Below are 24,782 nucleotides of genomic sequence, written 5' to 3' on the forward strand. Positions count from 1 at the left end.
CTCACTTAAAGCCAAACCAAAAAGTCCTAAATAACTACAATAATGCCCAAAACAACCTAATTTTCTGATTTCAAGCAAAACTAAAATGTATACAAAGAATGAACAAATGATCATATTCATGTCTAGCACTTATAACTAATTCTCTACAATGGACTGGGAGATTTGACATATATCATGAGTAGTTCTTCCAATAAGAAAGAAGAACTAATTTAGGATCTATAGAAATGGCTATAAATATGTAGCCAGCTGTAGACAAACTGCCTGTTTACCTTGGTCATCAAACAATGTCTTCTGAGAAAAACAAATAGCTAGACTATTTTATGACAGATAACTGCTCCCCTTGAGCTCCAAGAAAAATGGCAACATCTGCAGAGGCTATCTATGCATTCAGTCAATAAACATGTATTTAGTGCTTACTATTGTCCAAGGGCAGCGAGGTGGCACATTGATAAAGTGCCAGCCCTGGAGTCGGGAGGACCTGAGTTCAAATTTGGCCTCAGATGCTTAGCAGCTATGTGACCCTGTTTGCCTCTGTTCCTTCATCTATAAAATGAACTGGAGAAGGAAACCGCAAACCACTCCAGTATCTTTGCCAGGAAAAGCCAAATGAGGTCATAGAGAATTGGACACAACTGAAACAACTCAACAACACTATTGTCCAGGCACCGTGCTAAGCACTAAATCTAGTCTAAGATGACTGGATTAGAGATAAGCCCTAGTGAAAAACAAAGTGGACATAAAATGAGTATCTTAGACAAAGCATGCTATGTAGAGAAAAAGTAGCAATAAGAGACAGTGTCAAGAGAATAGCATGAAGAGAGAAGGGAAGCCATATCCATCAGCTTCAACCCCAACACAGCTCTGTGTATGTGACGTTGGGCTAGTCACATCTCTTCTTCGGGACCCAGTTTCCTCATCAGCAAAATGAGAAAATGGGATTAGATGACCTCAAAGGTCCCTATCAACTCTTGGTCCTATGATTCTATGAATGTTGATCCATAAGGAGGTGCCCATAAAGATTAAAACAAAAACCTCAAACTCTACAACAAAATTATGAACAGCTGAAGCTGGCAATCACTCAGCATGCAATGGAAAACAATTATATTCAGAACTCTGTAGGAGCATAGGACAAATAAGGGACTCTGTAGAAGGTCAAGGGTAACAGATAGATTAGGATCAGTTTGTCACAGAGAAAGATGCTCAGTTGGGGAATCAATAAACGGGATCCCAGAGGAGTACAAGCAGAGAATCAAGAGCCTGAAAATTCAATGGAATCTAACAGTGGCCTGGCTAGTTAGAAAAGATGGAAACAACACAACAAGCAGTATTCTATGCTCACATTATGACGTGTTAAAATAATATTGTCATAGGATCACTAGATCAAGGAAATGTTGTAGATATGATGGATCTTGATTTCAGCAAGGTATTTGACAAAGTTTCTTCAGGATACAGTTGCATTCAAGGTCAAAAATGTGGGCTAGATAAAAGTCATTAGGATGCATCCAGAGCACACTGAATAACTATTACCCAGTATTGATTAATGAACTTATGTCAACCTGAAAGGAACTCTCTAGCAATTCCCCACAGGATTCTATCTTTAGCTCTGTCCTAGTTAGCCAACACTTCTATCAACAACTTAGATGAAGTCAGAAGCATGTTGGCCAAACTCACATGAAGAAAACATGGTGGGGGTAGTTGGCACAATGAATAAGGAAACTAGAATCCAGAATTCTACAGGGAAAGTGATTGGCTGGAACAAGATAAAAAAGCAAGGTAAAATTTAGTAAGATATCTAGAGGTAAAGTCCTATATTTAGGTGAAAAAAAATTAAATCCCATAAGTGAGAGACTGAGAAAGATTGCTGCTATAAAAGTTTATAGTCATAGGCAGCATTAACAGAAGTTCAACAGACTGTACAATGGAAGCACAATGTTCTACAACAGTGGAAACAACAGTCCCACTGTATACACCCTGTGATATGGGACCACACCTAGAATATTGTGTTCAGGTCAGGGAGCCACATTTTAGGAGGACTGCTGATCAATTAGGAGGGCCTAAGGAGGGTGTCTGGGATACCAAGGGTTCCAGTACCCTTGTTTCCCCAAGGAATGGTTAAAGAAACTTAGAAATTTCATCTAGAAAAATGAAATTTAGTGCTGTCTTCATATGTTTTTATGACTGTGATTTGGCAAAGGTAACAGACATTCTCTATTGCTCCAGAAGGTACAGACCCGTCAATAGAAGTGGCAGCAGAGAATGATTCCAATCATTCTAAGCTTTAAAAGTTGTTCTAAAACTGTGTAGATACAGAGAATTGCCCATGAAATAATGAGTTTCCTATCCCTGGAAGTATTCAGAACACAAACTGAATAACCCTATGTGAAGAATATTGTAGAAGTTTCCCTCCCTGGTGAAGTGGCTGAACTAGAGAAGGAGTTCTTAGCCTCTTTTTGCGCATGGTCTCCTTCTGTCAGTCTCGTGAAGTCTGTGGACTCTTTCTCAGAATAACATTTTAAATGCATAAAAAATACTTAAGATGATAAATAAAATCAATTATTTTGAAATATGGTTACCAAAAATGTTTTTCAAATATGTTTACAAACCCAAGGTTGAGAACCTCTGAACTAGAGAATCCCAAAGTCTCTTTTCAACTCTAAAAATCTATGAATTCTACTCCCTACAGTGGAGTTAAAATTTAGTTGGATTATCAACATCTAATACTATTACCTGGAATCAGTTCATAAGATTTTTACTGAATTAGAAGGTTTTATTGCTGAGATTTAAATCACAAGGCTTTCCAAGTCTAATGAAACAGATGATAAATTTTAAGAATAGTTGAAACCAGGAAAATAAATCTCTTTTCCCTGCTTTCTATCTTCTTTTCTATCTTCCCCCTTGTCTGTCTGTCTGTCTCTCTCTTTCTCACACATACACACACACAAACTTTCCTCAAAGGAAGAGACATCAACACTTACCAGTTCCAGAATTGATTCTTTGCAAAAAATGTCTTGGGTTCATAGGTGTACAACTTCAGGAGTATCTCAATGATATATAGAGAAAGGAAAACCCATTCTGCATAGGAAATGAATGGATTTTTCTCATCCAAAGCAATGAATACAGCATTTATTATGATAATTACATCATAAATCCAGACAAACACCCTGTTGTGGGAGTTGGTAAGAGATGGGGTTGGGGAGGAGAAAAAAAGATGTAGTTATTGAACATGAACCAGTCTCAATATATAAGAGGTCTTTGGATTTCTTTGAGAAGATCTCTTTCTCTTCCTCCTAGACCCTTCTGCCCACCCCCAACAACCCCAGTGGTTTTGCCAAGGGCAAATAATGGAGCCAGCATTCAAACCCAGGGCCTCTGATTTGGAATCTAGGGCTCTTTTCAACTATCTGCCTGCCTCTCTCCATCTTCTTCTCACTAGCAATAAGTGTACTGTTTTTTTTTTTAGCAAAATGAAGGCCAAAGCTCAACATTACTGAATGCAGCCCTTGAATCAATGCAGACTGGGGTGAAACTATTTTATGAACTATAAATATAAGAAGCTATTGCATATAATAAATATGAGCTATAATAATACAATAAAATATGTAATACATATAAATTATATATAATAAACTATTTTATTTATTTTTATGGCTACTTTTTATGATAGAAGGAATTTGACAAGTATAAAAGTAAAAGGAACATTTATTTACTTAAGGGAATAAGCTATTTTCACTACTTCTGAAGCCTTCCTTTATAGCCAAAGAGATAATTATAATATATGCAAAGTCTCCATAGCAAAGAGCAAGAATGAGGTGAGAAGGAATATTAATTTAAAATCCTACAGAGCAGAAGCTCAAATTAGGGTAACAAAGAGTTGCCTATTCCATGAACCTGGAATTAATAAAATTGTAATTTTTTAAATAGTCAGTAAGTTTGAATTACAGGATAGATTGGTCTTACTTCTCATTGGACTGAATTCATGAGCTCATGATGAGCTTAAAGTCACCTGGTTTAACCTACAAGTCTACACAAATCTCGACAACATTCTGGACATATGGTCTCCAACCCAAGCTTGAGGAAATCTGGGAATAGGGAACTCACAGCTTCCTGAAGCTAACTATTGCACATTTGTCCAGTTCTCTAATTCTTAGAAAGTTTCCCTGTTACATTAAGCCTAAATCTGCCTGTGTGACTTCTATCCATTGTTCCTAGTTCTGCCTCCTAAGCCTAAGTAATCATAACAAATTAATTTTTTTTTATGTGGCAACTTCTCAAATATTTGGAGATGCTATCCATGCCTTCCCATGTAACTTTTCTACTCTCAGTTAAAATACTCAGTTCTTGAAAACAAAATAGATGTCCAGTCATTAGGGAATGGTTAATAAATGAGTTATTGTATTGAATGTGACAAAATAATACTGAGTTGTAAGAAAGAATATGGTGACTATAGGATGGCATGGGAAAATGTATGAATTCATGTATGATGTACATCATCATGTGAACAGAGCCAGGAAAGCTACAAACACACTGACTACAAAATATAAAGGGAAGAATAACCAAAAAACAATAAACACTGAATGATCTTAAATTATAAACAACCAACCTTAGTCCCAAAGAAGAGATATGAGAAAGCATTTCTTCGTGGTTTCTTTATTTTATACTATAATATAAGGGACAGTTTTCTGGGAAAGCATGAACTTGACCTGTGTTTTCACTAGTATAGGGAACTCACAAGTAAGGAAACTCCACCAGTGCAAGTTGGGGGAGGATATAGTGGGAAATATATTAAAAATAAATATCTCTAGTTGCTTCAACACACTTGGAAAAATGGAAAACAAAGAGAGAACATCATCCAGGCTTGTTAATGCTGAATAGCTCTCACTGGCTGGAAACTGTCAAAGAAAAGTGCCCTGCCCCATAACAGATTCTCAGATTCTACATGCCTTTTTAAACCTAGACATCCAACCCATTGAATGGGTGTGGTTTCTCCCTTCAACTAAATACCTCAATTCCTCCAGTTTCTGAGAATTCAAAATGTTTCATCCTGCATTACACCCTTTGATCCAATGTTAAACACAATGTTGTCAGTAAGAAGACAAATCAATTTCACAATTTTATTGGATTAGAATGAGCTTCTATCCCGTCATTACAACAATTTTATAAGCAGAAACTCTACATCTGGGGAAATGCCAGATATTTTTCCTTTATTCAATTAATGTTTTAAAATGTACAAATATATAGGTATTACAACAACATAATGATTTATTTCTTAATGTTCTTTCTTATTAAGTACATAAATGGTAGTAATAAAAGATAATACACCAAATTTAAAATTCATATACACGCCCCTATATCTGTCTGCTATTTTTAGCTCGTGTATCTGGTCCTAAACTCTTCCTCCTCAGACAAAGCTAATTTATTGAGTAATAACAATAGCTGCCATTTATACAGTGTCTTAATAATTTACACATCTCATCTGATCTTCACAGTACAGATAGGTACTGCTGGGGCTATTATTTCTATTGTACAAATGAGGAAACTGACGGTGAGAGAGATGAAGTCATTTGACCAAGATCATACAACTCATGAGTTTGGGAGTCATAAGAAGCCTCAGTTTGAAGAGGTAACTTACTTGTAAACTCTGACACTTACAACACGAAGGGCCTTCCATTTAGTCCAATGGTGATCTGAGACAGAGACAGAGAAGAGAGAGAAGAAGGAGGAGGAGAAAGAGGAGGAGGAGGGGGAAGGGGGTGGGTACAGAGAGGGGAGAGAGGGATACTCCATAAAATGAAAAAGGGCAAAGGAGCCAGAAAGGTAAATTTTAACACTAATGTTAATCATAAGAAACCACCTCTCATCAGCAGCACCAGTTCCCCCCCAAAGCACAATCTAACTTACCTGTGTTGAACTATCTTTTGTACAAAAAGACTTCCTGAAGACTTATACATGTGCGGCATCCAGATCTCCAGGGGATGTCTTTTAAATTTTATAGTAATCACTTGAATGTTCAATAGATCAGCTAATCTCAAAAAGCATTTTTTGTCTGCAATACAAAAGTGATCCCAAATATTCGTAGAAGCATCCACACCAAGGTCAACTGGTAAAGTCTAAATCTCACACAGAGGAAGGAGAGGGAGGGAGGCTCATCAGACTTCCCTAACTTTGCTAACATAGGTTTTTAGAGCTGTCAGGACCATTTCTAATGGGCAGAAGTTGACGATCTTTAGAGGTCATCTCATTTAACCCCTTTATTTTATATGTGAAAAAGCTGAGGCCCATAGAAGTGACCTGGCCAAGGTCATTTACCTAATTCACGACAGAATTAGAACCCAGGACTTGTTATTTCCAGTACAATGGTATCTGTACTCTACAATTATTCAGTCATGTAGCATTTATTCAGTAGCTCCCTACGGTCCAGGCACTGTGCTAAGGAATGAGCACCAGATTTACTAGTGGCAGAGAAAGCGCTCACGTTGGCCAAGTGACTTGGAGTGTGATTTAGTCGAATGATTACATGCTTCAGCCAGATTAATCCTCAAACACTTTCATCATGTTACACTTCTGCTCCGAAACCTCCCTGACTCTCTGTTGCCTATAGGATTGGGCTTAAAGTCCTAGGTCTGCCAGTGAAGGACCTGAGTGATCAGGCTCCAGCCTACCTTTGCAATTCTGAATCCCACGATTCCCCTCCCTAGCTCTTTACAACAGACTTGTCTATTTGTCCAGGTAGAACATGTGCCTTCATGCTTTTACACATCATTCCCACACCTATACTCTTGTGCCCTCCCCCACTTTCCAATTCTTGTCTATAAATTACACAATCCCAGAACCTCCGAGTTAGAGGGGAAGAGCTCAGGTCATCTAATCTGATCTATACATGAAACTCTTCACAAGTTACAAGAAATCAGCCAGGTCCTCTTCAAGGGCTTCAAAAATAGGCAACTTACTACCTACCAAGAGAACTCCTTCCTATTTGGGTCAGCCCTAAGCTTAGGATATTTTTCCTTAGAATGAGACAAAAATTAAACGCTCTGTAACTTCTCATTAGAACTGGTCGTGACCTCTGCAAACCAAAGCAAATCCACTCCCTCTTCCATGTGGCAGCTTATAAAATATTTGAAAGCAGTTATCATGCGTCTCCTGAGGTTTCTCTTCAACCACAGAGATACTCTCAGTTCATTCTCTTTCATTCTTCTCCCAGTCCTGGTGCTGATTTCTAGATTTCTAAACCATGCTTCTCTACTGCTGGTTCAGCCTAGAACTTGCCTTGGCACTTGAGGCCTCCTTGCCCAGTAATAGCCTACCCTCTCTACGGCCTACTCACTTGGAATAGTCCTCCACAAAGCCTGCCCCCTTCTTCTATTGCTAACTTCCTCCTGGAGTCTCCATTTTGTGGAAGGGCCGAGGCTGGCCTGCCTTCATTCTCTTTCCAACCTTATTTCTTACTTTCTGGACTTACCTTCCCCTCAATCCACCCTTCCCACTGCCACCCCTCAACCTCCCACCTTCCATATCAGCTCCCTTTTGTGTGTTGTAATGACCCCCTTAAAATGAAAGCTCCTTTCTGTCTTGCTTGTTTCCTCAGTGGCTGACATGCTGCCGAGCATACAGTATACATTTAATACATGCTCATTTCCTTCCTTCTTTCTTTCCTAGTTTCTTCAACTGGTGAGAGATAGCATGATACAATGAATAACATGAAGACTGTAGAGTCAGAGGACCTAGATTCAAATCCCATTCCTTGGGCCTGTTACAACTACCCTAGGCCTCACTTTACTCATCTGTAAAATTAGGAGGCCTCTGAAGGCCTTTCTTGCTCTAGAGCTATTGCCCTCACAATCCTTCATTCTCAGGCTCTAGTTTGTCCCACAGGCAGCCTGTCAGAGCAGACTTGAATGTTCAGCATCGTCCCTTACCTCTCCTCATCCCTTTTATAAGGGGTAGGTGCAAGGCAAATGGGTCTTTTTATGATTTATTTATGATACTCACCCACATATCCCCTCTGTTCCTCATCAGATATCCTCAAAAGGAGCTCTCGGTGGGAATTGCTGATGTCAGGTGCCACTATCTTAACTAACTGCTTCCACTGGGCTTCCTTCACAACAAACTCGGTGCCGTTCCTGGCCTTCAGGATGTTGAAAGCCTTTACCATTTTGTGACGTTTCATGTAAACCAGTTTGCGAATCTCATTCTAAAAAACATGGAGAATTTTTTTTTTTTAGTGAAAGACAGGTTCCTATTTAATTAGCCTTGTGGTAACTCTGTGGTCTGGCCCACCTGGTCTTCTCTTTGTTCCTCACTTTGTGGCTCCATCCCTCTTCTCTGTGTTTTTGTACTGGCCATACCAGATATATGAAAGCATGCCCTCATGTCCCAGAGAGCCTCTGCCTTCCATTAAGATGCCCTCTGTTCTCCAAGGAGCCTTTCCTGATGCCTCTGACTGCTAGTCCCCTCCCTTTCAAACTATCTTGGATAGAACTACTTTGTATACATTTGTGTTTTATTCACCTTGTATTTATGCTATTGAATATACATATTTATATATTTTATATATCCTTGTCTCTAGTTCCTTATCACTTACAACTTGTTTCATTCTTTGTACTTGCAGCCTGAGTTCCTAGCGTATTGTAGGTATTTAATAAAATACCTGATGGATTGATATTGACATAGAAGCAAAGACAAAACAGAAACAGGACCTATGTCCAGCATGATGAATAACATCTTCCTTCGTGCTCTGGATGTACTGACTCTGTCCTCTGTACAGAGGCATAAACAGAAGCCAACTTACAGTATACATGTAAGCTCTGGCAAAGCCTGACACTTTAAAGAAGGACTGAAACAGAGTAGTAGATGACAGATAGCTCGGGCCTCGTCTATCCAACAAGAGAGAATAAATATAGATAAAAGAAAATCAGGATGTTTCTAAGGGAAAGCCCTAGATTGAAGTCAGATCAGGAGGGAAAGGAAGAAGGCAGCTTGGGAGGTGAGGCTAGGCTAGAGAACGCTAAAGTTCAGGAATACAGGCTATGGACGTAAGCTCCTGGAGGGCAGGGACTGATTCACTTTGATATTTGCATCCCCAGCTTCTAGTACACATTGGTAGACACAATAAGTACTCACTAATTCATAAAGAACAGCAAACTCAGTGTGTCAGGAATCATTTTAACAACGTTCAGTATGAAATCTGAAGTTATGCCTAGAGAACTAAGAAAAAGACGTTGTTTCCTCCAGGACTTGAGAGACCAGAGGAAACAACTTCAGTGTGGCAGTGAAGAAACAGAGAGCAGAAAGGGAAACCAAATTTCCTGTGGAGCCAGGCAAGAAGATCTGTATCTATCTGTATCTACTGCTTCTATCATCTTTTAACCTATATAGTTTGTAGTCTTTGAATCTTAATATTATAGAGGTACTGGTGGGGTATAATCTCCCTCCCCTGTGGGCCTAATGCCCTGGAGCCCATTAGGGTGAATGTGTAAGGGTCTGGTGCACGCCAGAACTCCTCTGACAACTCTGGAGGCATGTAGGACTCACTGCTGATGCACTCCCTCTTGGAGATAAGTTAACCTCCCAGGGCCTCAGGTTTCTTTTCATCTATAAAATGAGATAACTGGATTATATCACCTCTGAAATTCCTTCCAATTCTAAATCTACAAGCCTAAGAATTCTCCAAAGTACCTAAATGATACATATATATGTGTGTGTGTGTGTGTGTGTGTGTGTGTGTGTGTATATGTGTGTGTATATGTGTGTGTATATGTGTGTGTGTGTGTGTGTGTGTATATATATATATAAATAGATAGATAGATAGATACATGAAAACCCTGAAATGAACAAGAACATTTTGGAACAAAACAAAACCAGTTAGATAACTTTGTGGTACTGTATTGCTCTGAATATGCCTTTGGCTGTATGACTGTGTTCTTCCCATAGAAAACCTGAACTGAGCCTCTAAAATTAGTATTTTATTGCAATATATTCCTATAGATTGTTTTTTCTTTCAAAAGCATCTCATTTTAAGGATGCGACTTATATTCAGTCCAAAATGATCTTTTTTTATGTTTCATATACTTCTAATTCCTCATTCTCCTTTAAAGGTGGATCTGGATCCTCTCGGTTGGCTTCTTAAATGCACAGATGTGCATATTTTGTCTTTATACTCCCAGAGTCTACCACATGGTAAACCTTTAATATATGTTTGATAAACTGAATTAAATTCTCAAAGGAAGTAAACTCTAGCAGGCAGATCTTAGCAAACTTAGAAAAGCTTCAGATGTGAACCTATAATAGACTCTGTTTTGGTTGATGAGAACCAGCCCAGTTAAGTTTGAGATGGTAATTATATTAGGGTCATCCACTGCAGGATGCATGTTTTTGGGCAAGCCAACCCATGAAGTCAGCTTCCTAGGGCATGGTGAGAATCTCCATTAACACAAGAAGTATCCACACTGATAAATCACATGTACTTCAAGTAAAATTTCTCTCTCTCTCTCTCTGTATATGTATGTGTGCGTGTGTGTGTGTGTGTGTGTGTGCGTGTGTGTGTGTACTTCTTTTTTTAGCTAAGCATCATAGTAGATAGGGAGCCAGCCTTGGGGTCAGAAAGACCTATACTCAAGTATTCCCTATAACACATGCAGGCCGTGTGATCCTGGGGTAAATCATAACCTCTTGGTTATAACCCTAGCCAACTAAGACTCTAAATTGCAGAGTAAGTACTAATCTGCATTGGTAGCTGGGAATTTCCTCACAGGAAGCTGCCTATAACAATGAAATCATAGGTCCAGTCTCCTCCTCCTCCCTTACCTCTACAACCCACACCCACACCCACACCCACACCATGCATCTTTTACACGTTTCTAAAGATAATAAAAAATAATAGTAGCTAACATTTGCATAGCACTTTAAGATTTACAAAGCAAGTGCTTTACATATATCATCTCAATTGATCCACGCAACAATCCTATGAAGTAGGAGCTATTATTATCTCTATTTTGTAGTTGAAGAAATAGAATCAAAGAGAGGTTAAGTGTTTTTGCTCAGGGTCATATAGCTAAGTGACTGAGGAGGATTTGATGCCAGGTCTTCCTTCTCCAAGTCCAGCATCCTGTCCACTCTGCCACTTAGTGACCATTAATGATGGTGAAAAGTGTCCTATTAAGCAGAAAGTGTTATGAAGGATCTATGCCTTCAGTATCCGTGGGGAACTCCTGGTGTGGGAATTCTCTTTATTAACACAAACTAGAAAGCCATCAATAACTTAGAAAATGAATCCTATGAAGTTGCTTGAGATTTTCTGACAGTTTAAGTGACTTGTTAAGGTCACTTAGCTAGCATCAGAAGCACAATTTGAACTTTAATCTTCCTGACTCCAAACTCAGCATTCTACCTGCTATGCTATGCTATAAAAAGAAGCAGTATTTTAAATATCTTGAGCTGCCACCAAACTAGATAGTGCAGGAGGAACAGATATTTCATGGCACCATTAAATTTTAACGTTTCTTAGAGCTTCATTGAACAATCATGTCTCCACTGCATAGAAATAACTTGTTTGAGTGGGAGAACATTAACCTAAAAAAGGGAAGCCTGCCTCCTTCCCACATGCTGCTGTTGGGTAATAAACAACAGATGGGATCAGCAGCAAAAAAAAGGGGGGAAGTCCCTAGAATTTTGAGGCATGTTTTTCATGACAGTGAAAAAAAATCCTATAAATACATTGGTCATCATTTCTTTGCACCAGTACACACCGGGCAACGTTTCCTGCCCTATTGCTTTCTATACATTACCTTTATATGCTTTCTGTAGTTGTTGTACACAACAGCTAGGAAGACAGACATGAAGATGTAGGTATTGATGACAATGTAGGTTATGAAGAAGAGAGAATATCGCCAATCTAAGTTGTAAGCAGGCATCCTGGAAAGGAACAAAACACAGCAAAATTTAGTTGTTTATGGCAATAGATTTCGGATTTTAATCTTAATCACCCTCTTTACCTACTTTCTGTGCTTCTCTGAGGCAAATGACTCCTTATACTACACGTGGGGAACTAGGATTTGAGGCAGTCCATTGTAAAGGGAAGAGCCTTGGATGGGGTGGCAGGAGACCAGAATCTTAGTCCAGGCTCTTCCACTGACCTTAGATATAAATCACTTCTCTGGAGGTCAGTTTTCTCATTTGAAAAATGAAGGGATTACACAAGGTTATCCCCAAGACCCTTTTCAGCATCTGTTTCCTTGATTTTTATGAGGGTCACAAGGAAAACATCCCTCCATACACCTCATAGCCAATGCCTAGCACAGTGCTAAACACAGTAGGTAATTAATAAATTGATTCATTGATCTGTCCACCTGAAGGTAGATCATTGTCAAAGATGCCATGTCACAGTGGAAGAGAATGTATGGGGCTGAACTGAACTCCCCTGCTCACTTCTGGGGACATGTGCTAGGTCACTCAAGGATTTTGTCAGTTTTCAGATAAAAGCAGGAGCATGTAATGCTCAGGGGAGATTAACACTAGATCTCAAATCCCTAGATGTTTCTTCTGTTTGTGTTTCTTCGCCTCAGCATAGGTGACAAAACAGTAATCCTGGGATGGAAGCAGCCTCAGAGACCAGCTCAGGAGTTCACGAGGTCAGGAGTTCCTAGATTCCTCAGTCAGAACTGACAAGTAGCAGGAGGAGTTTTCTGCAGCTATGCCCTTTTCACAGAACATGGCCACTATCAAGAGGATGAGCCCAAGCCAAAACTGGCTTGCCCAAACACAAGAACATTCAGGCAGCTGTTTTGATAGCGCAGAGCTGAGGAGAAGACAAATTACTGCTTAATTAGCATCCAATAAAATGCTTGAGATTTTCAGTGTTTTGAGAACTGTCTTCCCAGGAGAGTGTAACAGCACTTGTATGTTATGGTATGTTATAAGTCTTTGTCTTTGTACATGTATGAATCTTCTGACCATTTTTTTGTGTGGAAGAAGCAAATAGCTATCCTATGCCTGATATATACTACATTTTGAATACCTTATTAACTTCCTTTGGGAGGGATCCTGAGATATAAGCTAAACCTAAGTCTTAAGTGATTTTCTCTGAGACTCTTGGTTGGGGGAGGGGCACAGAAATCCAGGGAGAAAGAGCCTTTGCACCCCTCTTTAGAGGGCAGGCTCTCCCAGGAGTGATGGGGGTCTTAGCATGAGCCCACAATCAGGGTCCCTTGGTGGAAAAGGTGGTCTTTTGTTACATCATCTCCAATTTATTCCTTTGGGTTAATTGTTACCTTTCTAGGGAGATCCTTTCAATATTAAAATGGTCCTGGAATAAGAACTCCCATTGGCATGTTAAGCTGCTATTTAGGGGCAAGAAGACTTAGAAAAAAAAATTTAGAGTAGAAAGCAGACTTTAAATGTTTCAGAATATCTGCATTTTTTTCTTATGCTTTTTCTGATTTTTAAAGAATTCAGTTTGGTTCTACTTCCTTAATTTAAGAACTTGGTATTACTTAGTATTCAAAATTCAATTCAATAAAATGTTTATTAAGAACCTAGGCTGTGCAAGGTATAGTGCTGGATATTATCATGATTTAAGATAAATTAAACATATTCTCTTGTCCCCAAGGAGCTTACTCAAGTCTAGTACGGACTATATGACATATATAACTGTGGGCTTATAATATTTCATACCATAACAAAGATGGTTAGCAAAATACTATTCAAATAGAAAAGAATGATAAGTTGGGAAAGGAGAAGCAATTTTGTTTAACCAGTGAAGGTTTCATCTAGTTCAATCCAATGCAGCATTTATTTAGTGCCCATCCTACCTAAAGCATGATTCTAGGTATTATGGATCCAAGGACAAAACAAGCTGAAGACCCAAAGTAAAAACAGTTCCTGCCCACAGAGAATTTCCATTCTTCTATAGAGATATAATATAGAAACAAATCAGGTGTCACGATCATTTAAGGAAGAGAGAGAAGGCAATGATAACTGAAGGGATCAGGAAAGGTTTTCATAAGAGGTAATCCTTGAGCTAAGCCTTTAAAGGAGCATAGGAGCTTAGATAGGGAAGGAGTTCTTATATTCTAGGAACACCGCATAGCCTAGCTGTAGGCAAAGGCACGTAGGTGAGAGATGAAATGTTGAGTTTATGGAAAAGAAAGTAGTTCAATTTGGTTAGAATACAGAATGCATGAAGGGGAATAATGTACAACAAGCCTGGGAAGGTAGGTTGGAGCCAGCTTGTAATGGGTTTTAAATGTCAAATAGAAATTTGCATTTTATCCCAGAGCCAATAAGGAGTGATTGAACCTTCTTGAGTGGAGAAGTGACATGATCCAATTTGTACTTTAAGAAAATTACTTTGTCAGTTATTTAGAGACTAAATTAGAGAGAGAGGCTGGAGACAATAAGGACAATTAGGAGGCTACAGAAAAAACACAAGTGAAAGGGATTGAAGGTCCGACTAGGGTGGTGTCTATGGGAGCGAACAAGAAACATGTTGTGAGGGAGAATCTATAAATACTTTGAGAACTGATGGGATATTGAAGGAGAGGGAAGAATCAAGGGCGACTCAGAATTTTTGAACCTGAATAACTGAATAACTGGAAGGACGGTGGTGCCTTCAACAGGAAAAGGGATATTTGGAGCACCGGCAGGTTTAGCAGAAAACAATGAGTTCAAGACTGGGCATGCTGAGTTTGAGATGCTTATGAAACATCCAGAGATTTGGTAATATGTTACTGGAGTTTAGGAAAGAGAAAAGGGCTTGATATATAGAGAGCTGAGAGTCATCCACATAGACATGGGAACTGATGAGGTCACTAACAGAAAGTTTAATGAGAAAAGAAGAAGCAGTTCCAGCAGGACATGGGTGATGATCTATCAAAGGATAATGAGAAGATATGATCAGGCAAGTAGGAGGAGAACCAAGAGAGAGTGCTGACACAAAACTCCAAGGAAGACAGTATTGGGGGAGTCCATGATGTCAGAGAGTTTAAGGATGAGGAGTTAACATTTGACCTAGGCTTTGAGAAATGGTCAGATTTTACTAGGTAGAAATGCAAGTGGAGAAAGGGCAAGAAGATGCTGATTCACACTCTACTTCAAGCAGGACTTTTACACCTTCTTACCTCAAGTTGAAATAGCACATGGAGCATGTGCCATAGCTAGCAACCTAATCCTGCATAACATATACAGTAGGGGAAGAAAAATTGGCAAATTAATTCATTACCGAGAACACAATAGGAACAAGAATTTCTTCAAGACAAATAACTGCTCCATGTCAATAAGAGATTCCTGCCTTCCATTAAAGACAACAGGGTCAAATTTTTGAATTTTCACAAGAATGTCTCCATTCCCCACACCTCACATTTTCTAACAGGAATGCAGGCTCAGAAAACATTCTCCTGTAATTAAAAGCAGAGTTTGCCAAGTATTTCCCCCTACTTTGAACATTGGCCTGGCTCACTGACCTCTCAAGATTCCCAGAACTTCAGAGCCAGAAGCTCCCTTTAGAGATCATTTAGTCCAATCAACACTCCAATTTTATAAAGTTAAATAAACTTCTACATTCCCCTATCACTGAGCTTCAAACATCAGCATTCATATGAATGAGCCCTCCAACATCTTGACTCTACCATACCTTGACTTGAACACCAAAGTCCTTCAGCTCCACTGTAGCCACTCATCAGTAGAGTTGTACCTTGAACCTTGTCATTCAAAACCTCCTTTCCCTCTATCCATTCCACTTCTTCAGTCCTGCTGAACACGATCTTCATGCTGGTCACTTTTCTTAGTGACCTTGCTATCTTCCTAATCTAAATATTCTTCTGGATTCACTATGACAAGGTTCTTGATAGTGTCTTAGCATTTCTTGGCTACTTGACCTCTCACTATATCTTCCTTATCATTTATACTATGGGATAGACATCATCCTCTGCTCCCAGCTGCTGAGCAGCTTTGGAATAAGTCAGGAAAACAATGATTGAGTCAACTGTGAGTTCATATTATTTACCATAAGTTGGATTGCAATTAAAATTTGGAAATCAGGTTTTATTTTCATCATCAAGGATATACAAGATTAAAAAAAGGAGATGGGCTGGGAGAAGGAAGGAAAGTAGAATGTCATCCTGGGTGCTGCCTTATTATCTACAAAATATTAAGAGAATCAGAAGTGAGTGCCAGGATATTGGATGGATCCTCTCCAGAGGATTTATTAAAAATTATAGGTAAAGAATCACACAGAATGGGACATGAAGGAGTTTTAATCTGTACTGGTACAGGAAGAACTCATGATAACAAGAACATGAATTCATCAAATTATCAAAGTATGAACTCCCTACTATATCATCCATGACAGATCCATATCTTCCCCACAAACTCTGCCTCTTATAATCACTTTTCCTTCTAAACACATCTCCAGTACAAACTTCTACATGAAGCATTTCCTGATTCTCATCAGCTGCTAATAACTTTCCCCTCCAAAAATGTCACCTTGTATTAATAGCATCCCCTTCTAGACTACCTCCCCATAAAGCAACTATTACCCTCAGGCTCAAGGGTATGTGGGATTCCGCATTCCTACAAAAGTAAATGATCAATCCCCACCACTATGCTTTCTTTTAACAGTTAACCAATTGGCTCAAAGCAAAGGTGTTTACTAAGATAGCATAGTAAGAAAAGAAGTTACAAAACATCGTTCTCTCTTCCCTCCCTTCCCCATTAGCCTAAGACCACTCCCCTATGTCCATAGGAAGAGTGGACACGAACTGAGAGTATAATGTCAGTCAAGCTCTCAGGTAGGGAACATAAATGGCCAAAGTAACTCATGCCTCTGGTACTGCAATACACCAGTAATTTTTTTCCTTATACAGTCATGTCCTCTGGGCACAGTATCTCTACTGAGTAAACTATTTCACAGGGTTTCCTGGTCTACTCCTCCCTACAGCCGAACTATCAAATTCCAAGGCTCATTCTCTCTGCAATCCACAGTCAGTTTTCTTCTCTGCAGCCAGAAGGTATTACCATTCCTTGAAGCTGCTTCCTGCTTGGAAGGCTGTCTCCTTGGGTCTACCTGGAAACTGTTTCTCTGCGACCTGTGTCAAATCGAGAGACTCGCTCAATGCTAGGTGCCTCTTCCAATTTAATCAAACTTTTTCCCACATTGTAAAATAATACAGAGTATAGGCATCTAGTTATATTTAGTTTAAGACCTCAAAATCTGCCCCTTGCTTTACAGAATTATATCTTTAATATACAAATTTTTATTTTGCATTTATTTTTATATACATATTTGGTCTTCACTTACAAACTGTATCTTGAGAACAAGGAACTTCATTTTTTTTTTTACATCCTTGGACCATTATAAAGTGCCCAGCACATGGAAAATGTTTAATAAATGTTTACTGATTGACTGATAAAAGCTAATGCATTCTCTAAACTTCAACCCAAATGCTATCTCTTCCACAAAACCTATCCTAATCTCACCAACCAGAAGGGATTTTTCCTTCTTTGACCCTCCCACAACATCTTATCACATTATTACTATTATCATTAATCTCCCTGCACTAGCTTTATTTGCATCCACGTGTTATCTTTCCTATTAAAATAGAACTTCCTTGAGAACAGACACTACATCTTAGTCATCATTGTATTCACAGTTGTGCTGGAGGACCCTCAACATAGTAGGTGCTTAATAAATACTGAATAGATGAGCTTCCTTTCTTTTCAGTTCAAATCTACAGAATTTATCATGGCTTATCCCCCCTAGGTGGGATTTATAGAGTCAACCCTTCATTCCTCAGCTCATGAACTCATGAAGGCAGCATATTGGTGGCAGAAGGAAACTTTTCCTAAAAAGAAAGAATCAGCATCTATATGGCACAAGTCTCTGAGAGAATTCAAGTTCCAGAAGTAAGTCTAGATATTGCATATCTATAAACTAACTGAACAGATTTAATTTAAAAAATATTTTTCCAACACTATTCACATGTTATCTGGTACTACTCTCCACCAAAATAAATAAATATCATAGTATCCTCCTTATTTCATGGGTATTCTCTGTCACCCATTTAGAAAGAATACAAAAGACATACATCTTTCTCAAGAACCCCCCATTAAAAACTACCTCTATTCTGCTAACATATAGTTGTGCAGGTGACTAAATCCAAGCACTGACATTAATAAAATGAAGGATAAATAATAAAATACATACATGACATCAGGGCTGTTAGCGGTGGTTACCAGCACATAGAGATCAAACATTATATCTAGGATATTTGTAAAATAGGATGATCCTTCCACTGTTTTAAGATTCCTAAAGAGAGAGAGAGACAGGGGAGAAAACTTACACACAAGTATAAGAAAGATGACCAACAGACTTGCAATTGTACTTTTTGGTCTTACAGGAATGTGGTTGTAGCTGTCCAATAATAAAGTTGCCTTCTGAGTTAAGAATCCTTCTTGGATAAGGGATAATGCAAATGTAGGACGGCCCAGAAGAGAAGATTCTAGTAGCATTCTTACCTATCACCAAACAATTTCAAGGCCATAAGAGAGAACATCAACACGTTGAACATGAGCAAGAGAAATACGTAGAGAACCTCTGGCAACGTGTTCCGGATGCTTCGGAAGGCTCTTCGAATCTGCCAAGACAAATATTTCATTTCACTCTGGATGCAGCCAAAACCACCAATATGGCTTCTCCTTGAGAGAAATTAGCTTTCTATTTGAGGAAAAAAAACAAACCTGTAACATATCAAGCCAACCCTCTTACCTGACGACTTTCAGGAAAGTTGATTAAGAAGAGAGGCCTTAGGAATCTTGACCATCGAACACTGTGGATGTTAAAGACTCTAAGGGATCCATAAATAATCAGATCTAATAAGGTCAGCTATAAAAGAAGTAAAGCAGGAAGTTAAGAGAGGGCTAATGGAGAAAAAAAGGCTAACAATAAATGGTTTTAGGGAGAAAACACTAAAATACAATGAAATCTCATTAATTTAGACTTTCTAATTCCAATTTGTCACTTTTGGACGAGCTTAAGGCTCTGGTTTACCTTATCCCAGAGAGGATTAGCTAACCAAGTAAATAATGCAATTAATACATATTGTCCTAGTGAGTACTTGGTACTCAAATCTTTGCTGAAAATCAAAAAGCATCAGGGCATGGTAGTCTATGCCTGCAAACCCTGCTACTAGGAGAAGCTGAGGCTGACAGATTACCTGAATTTGAGAATTCTGAACTTTGGGAGGGCTAACATCAACCAGGTGTCCTTACAAAGTCCAGCACTACTATGGTGAGTACCTGGGAACAGAGGACCACCAGGCTGCCTAAGGAGAAGTAAACCAACACAGGTTGGAAAATGGAGCCGGGGAAAGCTTTCATAGGGCAGCTAGGTGGGTCAGTGGATAGAGCACTGGATTGGAAACAGGAAAACTTATCTTCATGAGTTCAAATCTGACCTCAGACACTTGATAGCTGTGTGACCTTGGACAAGTCACTTCACATTATCTGCCTCAGTTCCTTATCCATAAATGAGCTGGAGATGTGAATAGCAAATCACTCTAGTGTCTTCTACAAGAAAACCCCAAACAGAATCACAGAGTCAAACACGACTGAAAATGACCGAACAACCAAGTGTTGGGATTAAGAACATAAGTAGAGCATATACAAGATAAGTACAAAATAAATGCACAAATACAAAACAAAGGAGGAAGAGAAAAACAAGTATTAAAGCCTCAGTCTTTGCTCTCAAGGGGATTAAAATCCACTTGATGAGCTGAGACACGTGCCTAGCACTGAATATTTTATTTTGTATGGATTAAAGTTTCATGTCTGTTACAGGCCTATTCCCTTTCAAGAATGAAAGTGACAGAGAAATTTTTCTCCAACTCCTAACTCTGTTTCTAAACACCCCTGTTTGGGGTATTCTTAAAAAAAAAAGCCATTTCCACTTCATTTCATTTTAGAATTGGAAGCATCAGAAATAAATCATGACTTTACAACAAGGAAGCAGAGAGCAGTCTGTCTCTCAGCTGAGTAGCTATAAAGACAAATTGAAGCACATGTTTCAGACATGGCCAATTTATTGACATTTTGCCTGACTCTACTTATTTGTTACAAGGGAAGGTTCAACCGGCTGTGGGGGAGGAGGGGGCAGTCACTGAGGACTAAGAGGGATGTTTAAAAAAAAAAAAAAAGTAAAACATTCAATGGTAAAACATTTTTTTTAAAAAATAAAATGTAAAATAGTTAAAAAGAAAGAAAAAGAACTGCCAAATAAGATTACTTTAAAAGAATATCGGAGATACAAAGATTCAAAGGAAAGGGAGCAGATTTTCTTCCAAAATATAGTACACATAAGCATAAGCACAGGATATGAGAAAAGTCATATAAGAGGATAATTTTTTTAATGATCAGTTTCTACAAAGGTTCTACAAGGCCATCGGTATGAAATGGTACATATAATATCAGATTTTTTTTTTCAATGAATTGAATGGCTTTGCTGACTTTTTCCTCTTCTTCCTTAAAAAAAAAAAACAAAAAAAACCAACTTTTTAATAAAGGATGGAACTGATCCAGGAAAAGGAAAGGAAGAATGCAAGGGAAAATGTAGGTGATAAAAAAGCAAAAGATATCAATTAAAATCTATTTTTTTCCCAAAGGTTAATTTCATGATCTTTGATGATGTGATACTTTGAGAAATATTTCCGCAAACTCTACACTATCTTCCTTTTCTCTTTCCCATTCCAATTTTCCTTTACCTGTAACATTTGTCATTGAACACAGGGGCCATAGAGGCCAGTATTAAGTTTGGCTTCTGTACATGACACAGTGAATATTCAGATTTTTTTTTTTTTTAAGAGAGACGAACAGTGACCAAGTTTCACAAACTTTGACCTGATTTGTGATTATCCCTCTCCCCAGAGTTAAAACCAAACCACAACTTCCTAGACACAAGCAGCAACCTCAACATGAGAGAAAAGCAAACAAGGAGTAATAAGGAAGGATCGGTTTTGCATCCTTGTGCATGAAGAAAATTTATAAAGACTAGACCAAGCAGCCAAGTCTGTCATTTCTCTCTGCCAAATCTTTTAAGATCCAACACAAAAGACTCACCAGTATGGTTAGCATGATACAGATGTTTTTGGTATCCTTCCAAAAAACCATGCGTGGAGTGACTTTCGCAAACTGTACAAGCCGTCCAAAGAATGCACAAAGGCAAAGAACTTCAACCAGTGAGGTAGCCTACACATTGAAAAAACAAAACCAAATTTCTCATCATTTGACTTAGTATTTCTAGACTAAGCTTTAATTTTCTTTTACCTCTGTTGCCAACATTCCTCTTCTTACTCAGAAGATCAGAAAATGAAAATTGTTCTAAAGAGGCAGCAAGGTATTGACGTAGATAAAGTACCAACCCTAGGGTCAGGAGGACCTGAGTTCAAATTAAGCTTTAGACACTTACTAGTTGTGGGACCCTGGGCAAGTCACTTAATCCTGATTGCATCCACCCCACCAAAAAAGTGTTTAAAGTAGGAAGAGAAGGAATACTGGGGGAAACTATGGTGATACATAAAAATAAAGTAAAATACATTAATAAAACATTAAAAAAAAGAAAATTACTGTAGTCCTCAATTGAACAATGACATGCCCCATGAAAGATGGCACATGCATGTTACTAACACACAGTGCTTCATTTAGGATAATTGACTCTTCCTGTTAACAGGCTTTTATTTGACAAATAGCTAGATCATAGAATCATCGGTTTAGATTTAGAACTGGAAAGGACCTTACAAATTGGACACTCCAACCCCACTCTTGACATTTTAAAGATAAGGAAACTAAGTCTCAGAAAGGCTAAGTTTTTAATCAAAATTACACAGAGAGGATGCAGCACAACCAGGATTTGAACCCAAGACCTTTGATTTTAAATCCAGTGCTTATAGAATCATAGATTTAGAGCTGGAAGGAAACTCAGAAACTGAATCCAACCCTTTCACTTTACAAACAAGGAAAAAGAGGCTGAAAAAGGTAAATGACCTACCCAGGGTAGTAAAGTAATCTTTCCCTTGCAGCCAGGGGCAACATGGTGGAAGAAGAGCTGAAACTGGAGTCATGAAGACCTGAGTTCAAATCTTGCCTTAGACACTAGCTGTGTGACCCTGGGGGTCACACTAATCTTTCTCAGTTTTCTCATCTTTAAAACAGGATTCATAATAGCATCCAACTCACAGAGTTATTGTAAGGATCAAATGAGAGACAATATGTGTAAAGCTCTATGCAAACCTTAAAACACCATAAAAATGCTAGCTATTATCACTTCCCTTGTAACTGCTGGGATACAGCTCATAAAAAGCCTGATTCTTTGCCATAAATTATTAGGCTATGTAGAGACATAGATGCCAAGCCTAGAGGCCTGTGTTGGGCTACCCGAGTCTTTCTTACCTCACCTCCAAGGTCTTCGGTTGGCCAAAACCGGATGCACATATGAGAGAAAGGACGTTCCAGAGTCGAACAAGGGTTGAGCTTTATTCCAGGGTCTAGTTCTCGGAGGTCATCTAACTCTATTGTGACCCCCGCCTTCCTGCATTCCCTGTGAAGTTTCTCAGCCCAGAACTCCTGTTCCTCTGGCTTTATTACTGGCAATAGATTCCCCATCTCCGCCCTTTTCCCAGGGGTTTGGGAAGCTTCTCTCCACTTTCTCTCCTTCTGAATCTAGGATTCGGGACTCGCTTCTTTCACAGCCCCTTCCGGGTGTACCCCAAAAGCACCCAGGATTATCTGCGCTCCCAATCCCTGTTGGGGCACCAACTGCCAGGCCTAGAGGCCTGTGTGAGCTATCCGAGTCTTTCTTACCTCACCTCCGAGGTCTTCGGTTGGCCAAAACCGGATGCACATATGAGAGAAAGGACGTTCCAGAGTCGAACAAGGGTTGAGCTTTATTTCAGGGTCTAGTTACAAGTGCAGGGGGGTCTTCCTTAGGAGGAAGAGGGGGAGATTTCCTAAGGAGGCTAAGATCTTAAAGGATTGGAAGTAGAAGTACATGCGGGGAGAGAGGGGGAGAGGAGAGACGAAAGAAAAGAAGCGGAGCCTACTGTCCTCTTGGCTCCATACGTGCTAAGAGAGCTTTCAGCCTTCCTCAATCCTACTTAACCTTCAGCCACACAGTTTGCATCTCAATACCGTGCTGTTAGATAACAATAGTGTGCCCAGATCCGGGACGACCTCGAGGGCAGGGAGACTCCACCCATCACGTATCTCCCGGGGAGAGGCGGAAATACCCGAGCTAGCTCGGTTCACCTCGATCCCCTGCCGTTTCCTGGGAGGGTCTCGTGAGAGCTCTAAGATTTAGAAGCTCCCACCTTTACCCGCCCGAGACTGTCCACACGGAATTGAGCTTCCAATCCCAACACATAGATATCTTGAATATCTAAGAGCAGTTTACCCAATAGTAGGGAAATCTCTCAAATGACAATATTTCATTAATTCCCTTGACATTCTTGACCTTTCTTTCTCCCAGATGAATTTTGTTATTATTTCTTCTAGCTCTCTACAATAACTTTTGGTAGTTTGATTGGTGTGGCACTAAATAAGTAAATTAATTTAGGTAGAATTGTCATTTTTACTATATTGGTTTGGCCTGCCCATGAGCAAGTGATATTTTTCCTATTGATTAGATCTGACTTTATTTGTGTGAAAAGTGTTTTGTAATTGCATTCGTATAGTTCCTGGGTTTGTCATGCCAAGTATCAAATGACAATGTGGAGACATCAAAGGTTCTGTGACTCTGCCATGCTTGGCTGGCTAAGTATGAGGATGAAGCCCTCTTGGGCCCCAGAATCATATCAGAGTTCTCTTCTTGAGGCTGATTTTGCATGCAAGAGTGACAATTGTACCACAGTCAGAAGCCCTATTGAGCATGGATCTCCTAGGGCCGAGAAAGGGGAGTTGCTAGTGACAGTCAAGCCCAGTTTCCATGAAGCCAATCCAAGTAGCTAAGTAGATTTCAATCATACAGCAACAGTGCTATGAATAAAGAGGGTGTATTTTGGTGGTACTTTTCTATATTAGCAACTTTCCTACTGGGATAAAAATAACACTGGAAGTATTGAGACATTCTAGAAAGTCAAGATGAGGGACACAAAATGGGTTACAGCATTATACCTAACTCAATAACCAAATGTGACAGGAAACAGAAGATAAATATCAGACACTCTTAGGAAAGGGAAAAGGGGAGGGAAGGAGTTTGAGTAAGGTTAGGAAAGGTGGGGAGATGAGAGAAACCCAACTTGTTCTCAGTCAGTCAATAAATATTATTAAGCCTACTATGTGCCAGGCACTGGGGTAAATGCTGGGGATACAAATTAAGGCACAACATAATTTCATATTCCTTGAATAGCTCACAGTCTAATGAGAGAGACAAAATGCAAACAACTACATAGAAACAAGCTATACACAGGATAAATGGGATCTAATCCAAAGAGGGAAGGTCCTAGAATTAAAATGTCATTAGGCCTATGCTGGGACAGGGCAGGCTCTAGGTCTTGGTACAAATCAATGATGCAGCTCCAAGAAATAGGCAACTACCATCCTCTCCCCCACCTCTTTTCTTCTTATCTTCCCTCCCTTCTAACCCTAAAAGAATCTAACTCACGTTTCCCTTCAAAGCCACAAGAAGGAGGTCTGGTCTAATTTCAGGGGTCTCCTACTCACTAATTCCTGAAATTCCTTTATCAAGGACAAATCTTTTCATCATACCATGAGAAACCAAACATTGAATTATTCAAAGACCAAGT

The 24,782-nt window shown here is 39.2% G+C and overlaps 1 protein-coding gene across 1 annotated transcript in view; it reads right to left on the reverse strand.

Annotated features, from left to right (window-relative positions):
- The window catches only part of LOC140520638 (two pore channel protein 2-like), a 62,059-nt gene that overhangs the window by 13,028 nt on the left and 24,249 nt on the right, over positions 1–24,782 (reverse strand). Inside the window, exons 4-11 of the mRNA XM_072634685.1 lie at positions 21,103–21,231; positions 18,758–18,874; positions 18,508–18,626; positions 18,197–18,298; positions 11,784–11,910; positions 7,990–8,191; positions 5,899–6,043; positions 2,976–3,161 (exon numbers count right to left, since the gene is read on the reverse strand). Coding sequence (XP_072490786.1) covers positions 2,976–3,161; positions 5,899–6,043; positions 7,990–8,191; positions 11,784–11,910; positions 18,197–18,298; positions 18,508–18,626; positions 18,758–18,874; positions 21,103–21,231 — 1,127 coding nt within the window. The remainder of the gene's footprint in view (positions 1–2,975; positions 3,162–5,898; positions 6,044–7,989; positions 8,192–11,783; positions 11,911–18,196; positions 18,299–18,507; positions 18,627–18,757; positions 18,875–21,102; positions 21,232–24,782) is intronic.

The sequence above is a fragment of the Notamacropus eugenii genome, chromosome 1 (assembly GCF_028372415.1).
Source record: "Notamacropus eugenii isolate mMacEug1 chromosome 1, mMacEug1.pri_v2, whole genome shotgun sequence".
Taxonomy (NCBI): Eukaryota; Metazoa; Chordata; class Mammalia; order Diprotodontia; family Macropodidae; genus Notamacropus; species Notamacropus eugenii.